This window comes from Phacochoerus africanus, chromosome 4 (genome assembly GCF_016906955.1).
Source record: "Phacochoerus africanus isolate WHEZ1 chromosome 4, ROS_Pafr_v1, whole genome shotgun sequence".
Lineage (NCBI taxonomy): Eukaryota > Metazoa > Chordata > Mammalia > Artiodactyla > Suidae > Phacochoerus > Phacochoerus africanus.
In genome coordinates, this window is record NC_062547.1 from 16,977,325 (window position 1) to 16,997,276 (window position 19,952).

The 19,952-nt window shown below is 38.8% G+C and overlaps 1 protein-coding gene across 3 annotated transcripts in view; it reads right to left on the bottom strand.

Moving 5' to 3' along the window:
- CSTPP1 (centriolar satellite-associated tubulin polyglutamylase complex regulator 1) overlaps window positions 1-19,952 on the bottom strand; it is a 200,350-nt gene that overhangs the window by 86,823 nt on the left and 93,575 nt on the right. For all 3 annotated transcript variants that reach the window (XM_047775834.1, XM_047775833.1, XM_047775835.1), the window contains one exon: window positions 18,687-18,817. In XM_047775834.1, coding sequence (XP_047631790.1) covers window positions 18,687-18,817 — 131 coding nt within the window. The remainder of the gene's footprint in view (window positions 1-18,686; window positions 18,818-19,952) is intronic.

Genomic DNA, 19,952 nt, shown 5'->3' on the forward strand with positions numbered 1-19,952 from the left:
TCCCATGTTGCTGCGGCTGTGGCGTAAGGCAGCAGCTGCAGGTCCGATTCAACTGACTCAACTCCTAGCCAGGGAACTTTCATATGCTGCAGGTATGGCCCTAAAAAGCAAAAAAAAAAAAAAAAATCTATATATATATATCTATATATATAGATATAGATACCTATATCTATGGTATTATATGGTATTATATATGGTATTATACCATCCTATGATTCTGCTACTTGAGACAATAAACGTAGGTTTTCAGTGTCTACCTAAAATTGTATTACTTCCCTGTCCATCATTGCTTCCCTAAAAACTGTTATTTTAAAAGCAGAAATGCGCTTCCAAGGAATTACTAACCAATTTGCATGACAAATAAGGTTTCAAACCCTGGAATTATATATTTTTCAGATTACTAATTCTTTCATCATCATGATTAAATTAATTTATTTGTTAATATTTTAAAAGAGATTGGTCACCTGGTAAACATTTTTGTGGACTCCACATTGGTCTTTGCACATTTTGTGACACATCTCTTCTGAAGTTTCAATCAGCTAATACATTTTTTTTCTTTTATCTAATACATTCTTTCTTATATTCCTCCTACAAGTGACAGAGGCAATAAATACTCCCTGGTATTCAGTTTTGTCTAACCTGTATGGCCTCTTAGCATTAAAATACCTTTAGGAGTTGCTATCGTGGTGCAATGGAAATGAATCCGACTAGGAACCATGAGGTTGCAGGTTCAATCCCTGGCCTTACTCAGTGGGTTAAGGATCCAGTGTTGCCATGAGCTGTGGCGTAGGTCGTGGACGAGGCTCGGATCCTGTGCTGCTGGGGCTGTGGTATAGGCCAGCAGCTGCAGCTGCAGCTCCAACTCGACCCCTAGCCTGGGAACTTCCATATGCCATGGGTGCAGCCCTAAAAAGCAAAAAATAAAATAAAATTCCTTTAAATGAGAGAGGTGATGGCACAGCCTACTTTGTATAATTTATGCTCAATCTATCAATATTGGATTTTTGAGAAATGATAATTTAAAGCTCTAAAGGTCCTTTTTGGTCTTACATATATAGAAAAATAGCAAGCAAGCAACCCCAAAAGTTTCTTCTCATCAATCTCCATGCCAGATGAGAATTTTCCGAACTGTTTTTTAAATCAGGGCAAGGGGAAAGGAACAGGGCAGGGAATCCTTGGCTGCAACAGCCAGCTTCAAAGAATTCAGTGTGCTGGGAACAGCCAACTGGGTGCGACTCCCTGCACCCCTGCACCAAAGCCAGAGAACAAAGATGAAGGGTGAGGAAATCAAGGAGATTCTGGAAGTGACTTCCTAGGAGGAATCTCAGACCAGCCACACCCAGTCCCTTCATCTTGGTAAATAACTCAGTAAAGCTGCAAATGGGTTCAGCTGAGTCCCTGTAGGAACCTCTCCCACAGAGTGGGGGATTTTTTCCTCATTGCTGCTACTTGCAACTTCCCAGACCCATGCTTGCCTGCAGGGGAAGTGTGTGCTCTGCCCAAGTCACGGCATGTTTATCAGAAGATGAACAAACAAACAGCAAATAGCTCTTGGAGGGTTTTCTCTATTTCCTGGCAGCAGAAGGAGAGCAGCTGTTGTATGGTTAAACTGGGGATTTAGCCTTTTAATATAGGTTTTAAAGTTTCTATTAGAAACTCTACTTTCTATCTCTGATGGTTAAATTGAAATTTGACTGCTCTTTCCAAGACAGGCTGAATTTACTGGAAATGGACTATAAATAAGCATGGCCCATCCAGTCATCCAGGAGGCATTCATGAATTTATTCTCCCAGCATCTACTGAGCATCACAATAAGCAAAAGCACTGAATAGGGCTTCAGAGACAATCTCTGCTGTTCCCACCCTCGAGGGAACGAACAGTGATACTTATCACAATGACACAGACAACTGACATTGATGAAGCAGTTATTATGTGCCAAGATAACTAAGTGCTTTAGCCCGTTATCTTATTTAGTTTCCACAAGGTTGAAGTAGTACACACCATTTTACAGATGAGAAGACTAAGGCCTAGAAACAGCAACGGGGCCATGGTTATACAGCTGTACCCAATTTAGTCTTTCTCTTTAGGTGGGAAAGACACAATAACTAAATCTAAATACAAATATGATGGAATAAGTGCCGTAAGAGAGGTCCCTTTTGAATGGAGGTAAGGGAGGGTGAGGACGGGAGGAAGTGGGAGTTACAAGGACTTGGAGAAGGTGTGTTACTTGAGTTGGGTTTACTTGAAGGTGGGCAGGAATGTGACAGTTGTGAGAAAGTTCTACAGACAGAAAAGTAAAAACAAAGGTGTGCGAGGTGAGAGCAAAAGGAGTGTCTGGGGAAAGTGAATGACTTTTTGTGGTGAGAGTGTCAGCTTGAGGAGGAAAGCAGTGGTTGGAAAGGCTGAGGTTAGATCATGAGTGGCCTAAGTGCCAGGTAATGGAATTCCTACTTCATAAGTAGGCAACACAGAACCACTGATGTTCTAAGCAAGGGTGACAAGCCTAGGACTGTGTTTAGAGAATGATATTTATAAGGTCTTGGCAGTAGTTCTCAAGCCTCAATGAGTATCAGAATCACCTGCAGAGCTTTTAAAATGCATGGGCCCCACAAAAAGTTCCAGAGCAACAGAAACTCTCATAAACTGCAGTTCAGTATGGAAAATGGTACAGTCATTTTGGAAATGTGGGAATATGTGCTAAAGCTGAACATACGCCTTCCCAGCAATTCCACTCCTAAGTACATACCTAACAGAAATCTATACACCAAGAGACTTATAAAAGTATGTTTATAGCAACGCTGTTTGTACTAGCTTGAAACTGAAAACAACCCAAATGCCACCTACTGTAGAACAGATAAGTAAACTGTGGTTTATACGTAAGATGGAATTCTGTAAAGGAATAAAAAAGAACAAAGAATAGCTAAACCCAACAACAAATCAGAAATATAATGTTGAGCAAAAGAAGCCAGACACTGAATAATACAAGCTCTATGATTCTAGCTACATGAAGCTCAAGATCAAGCATATCTAGTTTATGGTGATAAAAATTAGATTAGTGGTGACCCCAGAGGGGATTCATGCCTAGAAAGGAACCTGGGAGAGGCATCTGGGGTGCTGGTAATGTTCTCTGTCTTTATCTGGATGGATATTACATGAGAATGTTTATTTTGTAGAAATCCATTAAGCTGTACATTTACTAGTTTACATTTCTCTGTTATACAGCAATAAAAATTTTTACTTAAAAACTTTACTTAAAATATTTTAAAAAAGCATAGGTCCCAACTCATAAGAGTCTGATTAAATTGGTCTGGGATGGGGCCCGGGCATCAGTAGGTTTTTTTGTTTTTTTTGTTTTTTTTGTCTATTTTTGTCTTTTCTAGGGCTGCATTTGCAGTATATGGAAGTTCCCAGGCTAGAGGTCTAATCGGAGCTACAGCTGCCGGCCTACACCACAGCCACAGCCACGCCAGATCCAAGCCTCGTCCGCAACCTACACCACAGCTCACGGCAATGCTGGATCCTTAACCCACTGAACGAGGGCAGGGATCTAACCTACAATCTCATGGTTCCTAGTCAGATTTGTTTCTGCTGCGCCACGACGGAAACTCCGTGGGTGTCAGTAGTTTTTAAAAGCTCCTTAGGTGAAACTGATATGCAACCAAGGTTGAAAACTGCTGATGTGGAGCGAGAATTGGAGCAAATGAAAAAATTTAGGAAGTTATTCAATATTTCCCACACTTGTGTGATTTTAAGAATCACCTGAAATGCTTATTAAAAAATAAATTCCCCGGTCCCTTCCCCACTGACTTTGATTCAGTAGGCTGGAGATGGGATCAAGGAATCTGCCTTTTTGACAACCTCTCTGATGTGTTTAGTTAGGGTTCTAAATTAGGGTCAGGTGGCAGCAGTGGGAATGAAGAGCAGGTTATGCCAAGCAAAACTGGAAAAGATTAAATTTTCAGCACTACTTACACTGCTTTTATATACTTCCAGCTTAAAACCCACCAAAACAACCAAATTTGAGTATGGTTTATTAAACTGACATCTTTAACCTCAGGTGGTTTTATTTTGACTCACAGTGTATGATTTAGTCGTTTACTTTTTGTTTCTAACCAAATCCTGAGAGCAAGAGATCTCAGAAGCCTAAGAGATACCATTCTGTTTTGGAATAGATCTGCTTTAGAGAATGGGTTTAATAACATCTCATGGTGAAGTCTCACTTCAGCCTAACTTTTTAAAAACCCTTGGTTGTATTTTTCAAAGAACTTCCAAATTCTGCTTATTATGTCCTTCAAAGCATGAAATATGCACTAAAGCAAGTACTGTACTTCCCTCAGTAATAAGAATAACTGAGTTTTTATTTTTTTAATGATTTTTATTTTTTCCATCATAGCTGGTTTATAGTGTTCTGTCAATTTTCTACCGTATAGCAAGGTGACCCAGTCACATATACTGAGTTTTTATTTTAAACAAAAGATGGAATAACTTAATTTTTTCTCCTGAAGACAGGTAAAATGGAACTTTAAAGAAACTTTCCTCCATCTGTTGAAACACTTAAAGAAGATAAAAAAAATTACAGACAACTGCAATACACTCTTATGTCTTAACTACTGTGATTATATTTCGGGCTGGGAAATTATACATTGATCTCAGAGAATAAATGATATAAAATACATTTATGTTCATTTAGCATCAGGGCAAGAGTACTTTGTGGGAGTTAGAAGACTCTTGGGGAGACAGGCTTCAATTGTATACCTATGTGGTAGGGAAAGGGCTGAAGTACAACAGTAGGTTTTTTTGTTTTTTCTGTTTTGTCTTTTTAGGGTTGCACCCGCGGCACATGGAGGTTCCCAGGCTAGGGGTGTAATTGGAGCTGTTGCTGCTGGCCTACACCACAGCCACAGCAATGCCAGATCCGAGCTGCGTCTGTGACCTACACCAGAGCTCATGGCAACACCGGATCCTTAACCCACTGAGCAAGGCCAGGGATCGAACCCACAACCTCATGGTTCCTAGTCAGATTCGTTAACCACTGAGCCACGATGGGAACTCCCAAGATTCTGTAATATTTAATAGTAACACTTTTCTTATTAAAAACATACCTTTACCTAAAGTTTATAAGAAAAATGAAACATATACTGAATATATAACAGTAAATTTTAACACATAGATACTACCAACCTGTGCTCTCAGGGTAACTCATCATTGAGCTTTTCTTGCTCCACAAATATATATTTGCACTTGAAAATGTATACTTGCTTAAGAAGCCTTTTATATGCTCTTATTGTTTTTCTTTTTAATCTAGGACTATATTGGCATTAGGCTGTGATTACATAAAATCTAAAATCTTTCTGTTATTTTTGGCTGCACCTGTAGCAGATGGAAGTTCCCAGGCAAGACACTGAATCCAAGCCACAACTTTGACCCATGATCTATGTGACCCATCCAGCAATGCTGGATCCTTTAACCCACTGTGCCAGTCCAAGGATCAAACCCATGCCTCCACAGTGACCTGAGCTGCTATGGCTGGATTCTTAACCCACTGTGCCACAACAGGAACTCCTAAAGTCTTTTAACTCTATTGGATGAGAGTACAGATGTTATCAACCTCTCCTTTTACTTGTTTCTATATGATGTGGTTATGGAATGAAACAAAGTAGATGTATTATTTTATAAAGTGGCTTGCTAAGTATAAAATAGAAATCTTTAAGTATTAAGATTTTAACGAAGCAGTAAAAAATGTAGTCATTTTTGTACTGGGACTGGAAAAGCAATGGCAGAAAAAAATTTATGGAGTAGTGGATCACATAAAACACAAGGCCTTAAAATGTCATCAGATGTTGTGTAGATGAGCAATAGCAGTTAAAATTACGCAAACATTTTCAAGACACTATTGGATAATGTCAAACAAATTGATACTGTTAATTTTATTAGGATGAGGCTTTTAAATCACAGATCTTTCAGAGTTATTTGCAGACATATCAATAGAGACACCAGAGTTTGTTCTTTTCTTTGCTTTTATGTATTTATTTTTTTGGCCCTTTTAGGGCTGCACCCACAGCATATGGAAGTTCCCAGGCTAGGGGTCTAATCGGAGCTGTAGCTGCCGGCCTACGCCACAGCCACAGCAATGCAGGGTCCAAGATGTGCCTGTGACTTACACCACAGCTCACAGCAACCTGGATCCTTAACCCACTGAGCGAGTCCAGGGAGTGAACCTGCATCATCATGGACAGTATTTGGGTTTGTTATCACTGAGCCACAATGGGAATTCCAGTTTATTCTTTAAAAATAATACTAAGGTTTTCTGACATAAGGCAGTTGTCATGTAATAGTCAAATGTAAGAAAATTAGTATTATTTCTTCCTTAAGTATATCCATTAAATATAAGTTTAACAACTTGGAAATCTTACTGATATTTTAGATAAAATGAATAGCTCAATTTAGGCTTACAACACTGCTATACTTACGACTTCAGATAAAATGTTAGTGATGAATCAAAATACAATTTGGACTCAACATACAAAATAAAATTAATTTCTCTGTGCTGAAACTGTGTGTAAAAAGATGGTCTCTGTATTAGTCTGCTTAGAGTGCCTATAACAAAATACCAAAGACTGGGTGGCTTAAAAAACAGAAATTTATTTTCTTACAGTTCTAGAGACTAGAAGTCCAAGATCAAGGAGTCAGCAGGGTCAGTGTCTGGTGAGGAATAATCTCTCCTTGGTTGTAAAAGACCACCTTCTTACCCGTGCCCTCACATGGCAGAGAGAGGAGACGGGGAAGGCTCTCTGATGTTTCTTCTTATAAGCACAATAATCCTATTGGAGAAGGGCCCTGCCCTTATGACCTCATTTAATCTTAATTACATTCCTATAGGCCCTACCTACAAGCAGCCACCTTAGGGGTTAGGGCTTCAACCTACGAATTTGAAGGAACACAATTCATCCATAGCATCCCCTGAGGAATCTGATCTTTTTAGAAATAACGCCACTGAACAACTCATATTAGATGCTACAGGATAAACTGTTCATTGATTTTTCTTTTTCTTTTTTTTAGGGCTGCACCCAGGGCATATGGAGGTTGCCATGCTAGGGGTCGAATTGGAGCTACAGCTGCTGGCCTACACCACAGTCACAGCCACGCAAGATCCAAGACCTGTCTGTGACCTACACCTCAGCTCACAGCAACATCGTATCCTTAACCCTAACCCTAACCCCTAACCCTGAGCGAGGCCAGAAATCGAACCCGCAACCTCATGGTTCCTAGTTGGATTCGTTAACCACTGAGCCACGATGGGAACTCCATGTTCATTAGTTTTTCTTAAGTGATTACTCATCAGTTAGGAATGCAAGCAACTGTCAGGTAGGATAGTAACTCAGCTTTGACACAAAAATTTACTATCACTTCTTTTTTGGATCAATATAACAAAATTTTTTTGACTGGATGTCAAGATGCTAAAAATAAATCTGTTAGTATTTGCAGCTACTTATTCATGTGAATCACAATTTTCTTGACATATGTTTATCTTAAAACCAAATATTGGAAATCTTTTTCCTCCAAATCAGGAATAAGACAAAGTAGATACCTACTTTTTTGCCACTTCTTCTCTAAATAGTACAGGAAGTTCTAACCAAACAATTAGGCAAGAAAAAAGAAATAAAAAGGTATCCAAATTGGAAAGGAAAAGGTAAATCTATCTCTGTTTGAAGATGACATGATCTTCCAGATACAAACCCCTAAAGATTACACAGATACACAAACATATAAACTGTTACAGCTAATATGTAAGCTTTCAAAGATGCAGGATACAAAACAAACATACAAAAATCAATTCCATTACCATCAACCAGCAATGAGAAATGTAAAAAGAAACTAAGAAAAACAGTACCATTTATAATAGCATGAAAAGTATACAATATTTAGGGATAAATCTAACCAGGGAAGAGAAATACTTGTACACTGAAAACTATAAAACACTACTGAATGAAATTAAAGAAGACCTAAATAAATGGAAAAATATCCCATGTTCATGGATAGGAAGACTTAACATTGTTAAGATGACAGCACTACCCAAAGCAATCTACAGATACAACACAATCCCTATCAGAATTCCAATAGCTTTTTTCGTAGAAATGGAACAGCCAATCCTCAAGTTCATACGAAACTGCAAGGGGCCCCAAATAACAAGGACAGTCTTGGAAAGAAGAATAAAGATGGAGGGCTCAAACTGCCCAACTTTGAAACGTCATACAAAGCCACAGTAATTAGAACAGTAAAGAACTGGCATAAGAACAGACCTATAGACCACTGAAATAGAAGAGACAGCCCTGAAATAAACCTTTACATGTAAGATCAATTGATTTTTCACCAAGGGGGCCGAGGCTATCATTCATTGGGAAAAGGATTATTCAAAAAGTCTTTCATTAAGTGGTGCTGGGAAAAGTGGATACCCGTCTGCAAAAGGAAGAAGTTGGACCCTTACCTTATACTTAATATAAAATTTAACTTAAAACGCATCAAAGAACTAAACTTAAGAGCTTAAAACTATAAAACTCTTAGAGGAAAACAATTCAGTGTCTTTATCATTTGGCAACGATGTCATGGATATGACACCAAAAGCACAGAAAACAAAAGAAAAAACAGATAAACTGGACTTCATCAAAATTAAGAATTTTTGGAGTTCCTGTCGTGGCTCAGTGGTTAAAGAATCCGACTAGGAACCATGAGGTTGCAGGTTTGATCCCTGGCCTCGCTCAGTGGGTTAACGATCTGGTGTTGCCATGAGCTGTCGTGTAGGTCGCAGAGGCGGCTCGGATTCCGTGTTGCTGTGGCTCTGTCGTAGGCCGGCAGTTACAGCTCTGATTGGACCCCTAGCCTGGGAACCTCCATATGCCACAGGTGAAGCCCCAGAAAAGACAAAAAGACAAAAAAAAAAAGTTAAGAACTTTTGTGCATCAAAGGATACTACCAAGAAAGTGAGAAGACAACCTACAGAATGAAAGAACATATTTGCAAATCGTGTACCTAGTAGAGGATTTATATCCAGATTACATAAAGATCTCCTAAAACTCAACAACAACAAAAATAAATAAGACAATACAAAAAAGGGCAAAGGGGAGTTCCTGTCATGGCACAGCGGAAACGAATCTGACTAGGAACCATGAGGATGCAGGTTCTATCCCTGGCCTTGCACAGTGGGTTAAGGATCCGGCATTGCCATGAGATGTGGTGTAGGTCACAGGCTTGGCTTGGATCTGGCATTGCTGTGGCTGTGGTGTAGGCAGGCAGCTGTAGCTCCGATTTGACCCCTAGCCTGGGAACTTCCATATGCTGCAGGTGTGGCCCTAAAAAGACAAAAAAAAAAAAAAAAAAAAAAAGACAAAAAAAAAAGAAAAAGGGCAAAGGACTTAAATAGATATTTCTCCAAAGAAGATGTACAAATGGCTGATAAGCACATGAAAAAGATGTCCAACATCATTAATTATTAGGAAAATGCAAGTCAAACCCACAAGGAGATACCACTTAACACAATTCAGATGCCTGTTATCAAAATAACAGGAAATACCAAATGTTAGCGACGATCTGGAGAAATTGTGAGTTGCTGGTGACAATGTAAAATGGTGCAGTCACTGTTGAAAAGAGTATGGCAATTCTTTAAAAAGTTAAACATAGGAGTTCCTGTGTGGCACAGTGGGTTAAGGATCTGGTGTTGTGACTGTAGCAGGTAGGGTCACTGCTATGGTGTGGGTTCGATCCCCGGCCCAGGAACTTCCACATGCTCTGGGTATGGTCTAACTAACTAACTAACTAAATAAATAAATAAATAAGTTAAACATAGAATTATCATACCACCCAGAAATTTCGCTCCTAAGTACATACCTGAGAATCAAAGACAGGGACTCCAATGGATACTTGTATACCCACACTCGTGGCCCCACTATTCATAAAAGGTAGAAACAACCCAACTGTCCACTGCTAAATGAATGGATAAAAAAAAATCTGCATACAATGGAATATTATTCAGACACTGAATGGAAAGAAATTCTGATATACACTACAACATGGATGAGCTGTAAAAACATCATGCTTGGTGGAATAAGCCAGACACAAGATAAATATTGTATAATTCCATTTACATGTGGTACCTGAAACAGTCAAACACCTAAAGACAGAAAGTAAAACAGTAGTTACCAGTGGATGGACAAGGGAGACATGGGAATTATTTTTTAATGGGCAAGTGTTTCAGTTTGAGAAAATGAAAAAAGAGATGGAGGGTGGTAATGGTTTCACAACAATGTGAATATACAGGTAATACGACTAAACTATTCACTTAAAATGGTTAAAAATGGTAAATTTTATGGTATGTACATTTTACTATTAAAAAAAAAACAGAATATTAAGGATTCTCTCATGGCACAGTGGGTTAAGGATCTGGTGTTGTCACTGCATTGGCTGGGATCACTGTTGTGGCGCAGGTTCAATTCCTGGCCTGGGAACTTCTGAATGCTGCAGGAGCAGACAAAAAAGAGAGAGAGAGTATAGTAAAAAACCTCTAGACCTAGTTCCAAGATGATATGACTTCTAAGGTCCCTTCCAATTATAAATTTTTTTGAAATATCATGATAACAAGGAGAAAGAGAAAGAGAATCTAGTTGAGGAATAAGATCCTGATTCCTTGTTCTCATTTAAGAGTGTAACTCTACCTTTCAAGTGATTATAAATGGACCAAGAAGTTCTAGTAATGCTAGCAGACTCAAATGCCTACAGGGGCCAGGCAGGAAACGTAAGCAGGTGAAGCAAGGCAGCTGGGGATGGTGGTAAATCTGAGGCTACGCGTCCTGTCTAAAGGGAGCAGCTGCACCACCGCCCTGGTGAACCGTCTCCCTGTTGGAATGTGGTCATGGCATTGGGAGGATTTTCCATTTCTAAGTGAAATTGAATTGAGATTATTATGTTAAAGGTTGACATCTAATTTAAAACATGTATTTTAAACACTGCAAACCAAAGAAAACATATCTGCAGGCCAAGGCACGTGTAGTCAGCTGACCACTAGTCCGTGATCTCTCTCATAGCTTTATGCTTCTTTTACAGAAGGAAAAGAAGTACTCACCAGTGTTTAAAGTCCTTGTACAGATCACGATCTAAATCTTTCTAATCCCTGTTTAGAAGCACTAGTGAGTATTTATTGAATATTATTATTATTTTTGTCTTTTTGTCTTTTCTAGGGCTGCACCTGTGGCATATGGAGGTTTCCAGGCTAGGGGTCTAATTGGAGCTATAGCTGCCGGCCTACACCAGAGCCACAGCAGTAAGGGATCCGAGCCGCGTCTGCAACCTACACCACAGCTCATGGCAACGCCAGATCCTTAATCCACTGAGAGAGGCCAGGGATCGAACCTGAAACCTCATGGTTCCTAGTTGGATTCTTTAACCACTGAGCCACGATGGGAACTCCTAAATATTATTTTAATTAGGTGTCATTTAAAATAATATAGCTTTGAATGGATCATGAAGTTTAGTGCCTTGCATATAGTAGATAGTAAGTGGTAGATATTATTATTTTAATCAAGGCTCCTACACAATATTGAAAAGTTAGTGTTAAAGCAGATTTTCAAAAGCACCGCTACCCTCTAATAAAAGAGATGATAATATAATCCATTCAATAATCTATCCTCTGTGTTGTGATTGGGAAATGGTGAGCCTTTATATTAGATGACAAAAAATTATTTACATATGTTAGGTGCTAGGAATAGTTATTGGCAAAACAAGATTCTTGCCCTCAAAAAGCTTATAATTTAATAAGGGAAATGGACATGAAGTAAAGAGCTATTCAAAAAATATTTAATCAGAAACTATAATAAATGATGATCAAAAATTTCAGGATGATTTGAAAAAGACTAATGAAGGGATCTAATTCAGATGAGGAAGGGTCATAGAGAAGCCCCCTTTAAGGAGCTGACCTTTAAATAAGACCTAAAAGGATAAAGAGAGGTCAGCAACCTCAGGGCATTATGTATGGAGGGTGAGGAGAGTTGGATGGGAGAGGAGGTGGTGACAAAAGCATTCCAGGAATGCTTGTGTGACATGTGTGACAGCCCCAAATAACTGAAATAGAAAAAAGGGGAAATTAAGTAGAGGGAAAGATTAAAGTTATTGGAGGTACAGATTTGAGGGGACATCAATTGCCAATGTTCTTTCTGGAGAAAAGGTTCTGATGAAGGACACAAAAGTGAAAAAGAAGAGAAAATTAGGGATAGAGAAGAAACAGGTAAAATGGGAGCCAAGAAAACAGGAACTTGAGGTTGAAGGTTATTTAATGACCACATGGGGTTTCCGGGAAAAATGATAAGAGGTGAGGCACTGGTGCGATCAAGTGAAGAGGAGGCCTCAGGAGTGAAGAGATCCCACCCAAGGGTTTTTGTTTGTTTGTTTAAAAAAATCACAAAAGTAACACCGCTCTTTAACATTTCAAACCAGACAGCCACCCCACTCCTGCAGTAAGCACCATTAATCCTCACAGAATGGTTTTTAGTGATGAGGATGAGGATTAGCGACAAGCAAAATCAAGTGGAAGTTTGAGGCAATTACACAGAGAAGTCAGACCAAAAGCTTTATTCAGCCTAAAATGTCTGGATTTTCTCTTGAGAGCACTTCACCCACCATAACATTCGAGATATATATGTATCTCTGCACCCATGGCATATGGAAGTTCCAGGGCCAAGGAATGAATCCGAGCCGCAGCAGTAAACTATGCAGCAGCCGTGGCAACCCTAGATCCTTTAACCCACTGCATGGGGCTGGAGAGCGATCCCATGCCTCCGCAGCGACCACAGAGTCACTGCAGTTAGATTTTTAACCCACTGTGTCAGAGCAGGAACTCCAACATTTGATATTTTAGAAATAAAGTAAGAGGTTTTCATCATCTGATCATACATACCCACTGTAATTCCCTGATTCCTAAAACGTGAACTTTTTAAAAGCAGGGATTTTCTGGAAGTTCCCTTGTGGCCCAGTGGGTTAAGGATGGGGTGTTGCTGCAGCTGTGGCACAGGTCACAACTGTGGCTTGGGTTTGATCCTTGGCCCAAGAACTTCCACATGCCAGGGGTGCAGCCAAAAATAAAATAAAATGAAAAGCAGGGATCCCCCCATCTCTGATTATCAGATCACAAACTTCATAAGAGCAAGAATTTCTAACTCACTCACTGCTTGACCGCTATAACTGATACGTAATTTTATTGAATGGATGACTATACCTAGACTATGAAGACAAGACTACAGTAAATTCACAGAAAAACATAAAAGGTGAAAGAAAAAAAAAAGGAAAGGAAAAAAGGAGGGGAGGGATAAAATTGGAAATATTTTAGCTTCTGGAATTCATTTTTGACTCTTCTCTCCCACACCCTATACTCAATCAATCAGCAAGTCCTGTCAAACCAACTCCTTAAATAGTTTTTTATCTCCATGGCCACTTCCTGTTTGATGGCAATTGTCTTCTCTCTGGTCTCTGGTTTCAGTCTTACTGCCTGCCTTCCACTCTTTTCTATGATTGTGCCAATGTCATATGAAAAAATACCACACAAATTGATAAGATTCTACTGACTGTGGGATAAACTCTTTGGAGCACGCAAAGCCCTTTGTTATCTGGGGTAGCACCCATTCAGTCAGTTCAGCAGAGCTGGTAAGAATGTGGCCTTTGTGAAGACTTATGTTTGAACATAAGCTGTGCTACTTATTAACTATATGGCCTAACCTCTTTCTCACTTTCTTCACATATAAAACAGGATAAAAATCACACCAGCTCATGTTTGTTGTATGGACTAAATAAATGAGTACATGTATAGCATTTTGCTTGGTGGCTGGCACAAAATAAGCATTTAGCATCATTTTCTGTTGCCACATTGTATTTCTTACTATTTCTCAAAGGAACCATGTTGTTTCATGTCATCATACTTTCAAAAAATCTTGTTTTTTCTTTTTAGAATGTACTCCTCCTTTGCTTAACAGCTTTCTACTATTCCCAGAGCCACTCTAATTGTCTTTACTTCTTTATAGCCTTCCTCACCTTCTGCAGGAGGAACTATTTCTTCCCTTGTGCTATCAATAAATCTTATACATGGCTTTACTAATCACATATACTCTATGGAAACCACTTCTAGGCTACTGTTTCTTTTCCTAGAATGTGAGCTCCTTGAAGGCAAGCACTGGCATTAACTTATTTGTATTTTCAGCATAATAACCATTTGATGAAGAACACATTGAAAGCATAATACTGTCTCTAGTCAACTCTCTGGGTTCCTTGGCATTGGCTTTGTCATTTACTAGTTGTGTGACCTAGACCAGTTATTCGTCTCTTTTTTTTTTTTTCCAGTTATTTAAGTTTCTAAATCTCAGTTTCATTTTCTGTGCAAAGGAGATAATAAAAGTATCTACCTAATACGAAGGACTGCTGTGAAGAAAAATGAGATAATTTACATAGGAAGCACTTAATAAATATTAACTGCTATTATTATCATTATTTTCATTTCTGATATTATACATTTTCTATGTCTAGACATTTCATTTGGCTATTTCTAATATCTTCCATTTATCTCCTTTTCACATTTTCCTTTACATACTTGAGCATATTTATATTACCAAAAATAACTGTTTAAAGATCCTTATTAGCTAATTCCCTCATCTCTGTCATTTCTTATTTTGTTTATTTGCTGTTCAATTGATCTTTTTCTTCTTTTTTTTTGTCTTTTTTTTGCTATTTCTTGGGCCGCTCCTGTGGCATATGGAGGTTCCCAGGCTAGGGGTCTAATCAGAGCTGTAGCTGCTGGCCTACGCCAGAGCCACAGCAACGCAGGATCCGAGCCGTGTCTGCAACCTACACCACAGCTCACGGGCAACGCCGGATCGTTAACCCACTGAGCAAGGGCAGGGACCGAACCCGCAACCTCATGGTTCCTAGTCGGATTCGTTAACCACTGCGCCACGACGGGAACTCCTGATCTTTTTCTTCTTGATTCAGTTTTGGCAGTCTGTATGTCTCTAGAAAGTTGTCCATTTTTTCTAGGTTGTCAAATTTGTTAGCATATAATTGTTCATAGTATTCTCTTATTTTTTTTGTAATTCTGCAGTATCTGTTGAGATTTCTCCTTTTTCATCTCTGTTATTTCTGAGTCAGTGTTTCAGAAGCACTGAAAATTGATTGATTTTTTTTCTTCTGGTCATATCTTCCTGCTTCCTAATTTTCAGTCTCTCTATCTTTCTCTCTCTCTCTTCTTTCTTTCTTTCTTTCTTTCTTTCTTTCTTTCTTTCTTTCTTTCTTCTCTCTCTCTCTTTCTTTCTTCCCTGCTTCCTAATTTTCAGTCTCTCTTTCCTTCTTTCTCTCTTTCCTTCTTTCTTCCTTCCTTCCTTCCTTCCTTTCTTTCTTTTTGAGGGCCACATCTGCAGCATATGGAGGTTCCCAGGCTAGGGGTCTAATTGGAGCTATAGCTGCCAGCCTACGCCACAGCCACAGCAACGCCAGATCTGAGCCATGTCTGTGACCTACACCACAGCTCACAGCAATGCCAGATCATTAACCCACTGAGTGAGGCCAGGGATCGAACCTGAAACCTCATGGTTCCTCATCAGATTTGTTTCTGCTGCGCCACGACGGGAACTCCTGCTTCCTAATTTTCAATTGGATGCCAGATTTTGTGAATTTTATGTTACTGAGTGTTGGATTTTGTCAAATTTCTTTAGGAGTACCAATTTTGTTCTGGTATGCAGTTACCTGCAGATCAGTCTAAGTCTTAAGCTGCTGAGGACTCTATCCAATGCCCTGTGTATTTTGAGGTTTCTCCACTCCAGCTGGTAGAACTGTGAACTAGCCCTGTGAACACTCCAGGAATTGTCTGGCCTACTCTTTCCTGGCGGTTCTTTTTCCAACCCACACATGTGCAGAGTTCGTAGCCAAAGACTCAAATACCTCCTTGTAGTTCTCCTGAGCTAAGTCAACAACACCCTTCTCTCTAGTACTTGGCCCTGCAAATACTGGCCACCCTGGCCTCCCTAAACCCCAGTTTCTGCCTCCTCAACTCAGGAAGACTGCCAAGCTCTTTCATGATCTCCCTGTACTGTCACTTTGGCAACTGCCTCTCAGGGACAGGGTTCCACATTACTGTTGGTCCAACGTCTGAAACAGTTGTTTCAGATACTTTGTCTGATATTCTAGTTGTTTACAGCAGGAGGACAATTCCCTTGGTGGGTACTTCTTCATAGGCAGAAGAAGTACCTTTCATTATTTTATTAAATGGAATATACATATTCATTGGAAATAGCACAAAGTTTAAAACTAAATTCATAAATTGTGAAAATAGACTGTGGACAAAAGCTCTTTTGAGCCAATATCCCTGAAGAGAAGTAAAGATTTACTTCAAGGGAATTTCAATCTTTGCCAGACTTGGAAAATTTCGATTAATCTTTCTGTACTGAAAGAAATACAAAAGTGAGAAGTTGAATTTTAAAGGCTTATTACATGCGAATAGATCTTTTTGCTTCCAAGAGTCTAAAGTCACTTTAATCTTCTTGAGGTTATTTGAAATTGAGACATAAGGAAATCAGCATCATTCATTACTCAGTCATGCAAAATGACACTGCATCTCTGTGCTTGCTAGAAACTGGGATAAACTATTTCTTGCCAGAAGGGATCAGGTCCTTAGTTTTCTACAGGTGGCCTTACTTTTAGACATGTTATACTGGAACTCTGCTCTTCTTTTGCGGCCTCCCAGAAGAGTTAGTTTCCTCTTGACAATGCTAAAATATGTACATGATGTTCTAAGGAAGCTATCTGTAGGAGAACAATATAACGGCAGCCCACTGAGTAGAGTCTGGTACTTGGCATTCTAACTGAGAAAATGAGGCTTAATAAATACTTTCCTTTGGAGCCTTGCCTCTGAGTGTTTTTGCTCATTCTGGATTAAAATTGGGGACTGACACATTCTGGGACAGAGAGATGGTCTAATGTTTCCTGGAAGAAACTAAGAATATATTAAAACTATTTAACAAAAGATTTTAGGATCACCTAGATACAAATGTTGCATCTGGCCTTAAGAAATCAGAGACTGATTAAGAAGCATTATAATAAGTATCTAGCATAAAATCTAGGTCCTGTCCATGGCACAGGAGAGACAGGGAAAACTTGGAGCTGCTTCTTCTCAGCAGCTGGATGAATCACTGGCAGCTGCTATAAGAGAGATAAAGAAAACCACATCTGCTTAGAGTCGGCTGCTATATGGATCCCTTATGATAGTAAATAAATTATTGAAGAGGCCCCACTTCTAAGTCGGGAAAAGAATTAAGGATATCTGAAGACTGTTTTCCATAGTTATCTCCATGTGGTATTTCACAGAAAGCAGCTCTAGCTGTATGCACAATCCTTCAATACAGCAAATATCAATAAGTATTTGCTGACTGATAAAGGGACAGAGAAAGGATTAGGAAAGATAGGTTCTGATGAAATAGTACAAAATTCACCTATACATTCACAGATCCCAGTTTTGTTTATGTGGAGACCAATGAAATTGTTTTTCTGAGCTAGTTCACTTAAAATTGAGTTCATATTAATTTTCACATGCTAGTCATATATTTTGTAAGGAAGATGATGCTATTATTCTCAGTACAGCTGCACAACAGTGTAACTGAGATAAATGTTCCCCAGAATTACACACCAATGATAGAAATAGTATATTAGTAAATCTGGGTTCTATTTCCAACTTTGCTACCAATCCACTGTGAGATCCTTCTGCAAGTTACACAATTTCATTATTTATAAGATGGGTGCAACAATACTTACCTTATTCTTACAATAGCGAAATGATCTAATAAGAAACCAGGTAGAAGGAGTTTTAGCTAAGAAGTTTCAGTAGCTGTATATAAAGTAGCAGTAGCATCAATTATAGAAGGGTGGGGATCTTGCAAATTCAATGAAAGCAGGGAGCATATCCATTCACTTACTATAACATTAGCACCAGCACACAGCAAACCTACCAGAAATATCTGTTGCGTGAATGAGGAAATAGCTTAGGCTTCCCCTACTTTAAGTTAGGATTTTATAGAAACTGTCTGAAAGGTATTTAATATTTATTTGGAAAACCACATAATATGAAAGTGGGTATAAGAACAGGACCTTGAAAACAGATGTGAGCAAAGACAGTCTAGATTGGAAAATTCTGGAACAATTTAATCTATTTTAGTATTCTGAATATCAGAATCTAGTGCCATTTTTAAAAAATAATCTCTCAATAAGGGTCTTTTACTCTTCATCTCACCAAAATAAAATCTCAATAGACATTTTTGATCAGTGTTTTTCTTAATATTTTCCTTTTTATAATCAAGATGTTGAACCAACAATATGCAAACTGATCCTCAGTTTCATTTATTATAAAACTGGAATTATAGTATCTACCACAGAGATGTTGTGACTATTAAATGCATTACTACACATAAAGTGCTTAGAACCACACATGGATCTTAATAAGTATTTTCAGGAATACTGATGGTAGTATCTCTCACGCAAGACAGACCGCTCTTTGAAAGTAAGGTCTTCCTAGAGCATTGAACAGCATGCACTCAAATAGTATTTATATTGAGCAAAAGAAAGAAGTTTGGAATGAATAAAGGAAGTCAAGAAACAAATTTGGGAAGACTTACCACCATTTTTGCCCACAGTTCGGAAGCATCTCCAAAAGGCCCGTAAGAATGATGCCCTATTGTGAGGGGTGGCTTGGATGAAGCTGAATTCCCGAAAGAGAATGTGAGTTCCCTGACATACACTGTTGAAACTGCAAAGAAAAAAATCAAGAAATCTTCATTAGATGGATAGTTACAGAAGGCTGGGATTAGAATAAAAAAATCAAGAATATACAGAACCACCATCCAAAAGGAGAAAAGTCTTAGATAAAGTCCAATTCCTATGAGGAATTCTCTTCACATAACTATATCCCTTTGAAAACTCTTGGAATCCAATTCCTCTGAGTGTTTCCCACTATATATATAAAACTTCCTTAGTTTTATACACACACACACACACACACACACACACACTAAGGAAGTTTTAACCAGTCACTAGAGCATCTCATATAGAAGGAAATTTTTGTCTTTAGCTGTTTGACACTGGCACTTATATCTTTTTGGAGAATATTTCTCCCTCTAACCTATTTGGAGTTAAAGTTCCTTAAAGATACTCTTTGTATTCTAGCTGCCTTAAGAACAACATTGCTTATGGGGACATAATTGGATTGTCTGTTCCAGTTTGAGGGTAGTGTTGTATACCTCTCTGACAGTTACTTGAGAGGAAAATCCATGTGCCAAAAGATATTAAAGGTTCCAGACAGACACTAAAGGCAAATAAGAAAAACACGGGTATTGCTGAGGGGGAGGGAGAGGGATAAACTGGGAGTTTGGAGTTAGTAGATGCAAACGATTGCATTTAGAGTGGTAAGCAATGAGATCCTGCTGTATAGCACAGGGAGCTGTATCTGGTCACTTGTAATGGAACATGATGGAGGATGATGTGAGAAAAAGAATGTATATGTATGTACACATGACTGTATATATATATGACTGGGTCACTTTGCTGTACAGCAAAAATTGACAGAACATTTTGTAAATCAACTATAATATAAAAAATAAAAATCTTAAAAAAAAAAGAAAAATGAAAAACAAGGGTAGAAAGTGGCCCCTGAATGAAAATATCAAGCAAAGCCCTAGGGCCCAAGTGAGTCATTGTTTAAGCTGGGCTGGGGAAGGGGAAAAAATATACTCCATTGCCTTTGGGTTCTTCTGCCAAAGAAAGAAAGGCTGTAGAGCCTGTTGTAATCTAAAAATGGAAAATCCACCAAAGAATAGGCAATTATCCAGTAAATCATCACTACCAAAGGCAGACTTCTGGTTCCAGAAAACTCCTAGAGTCCCTGA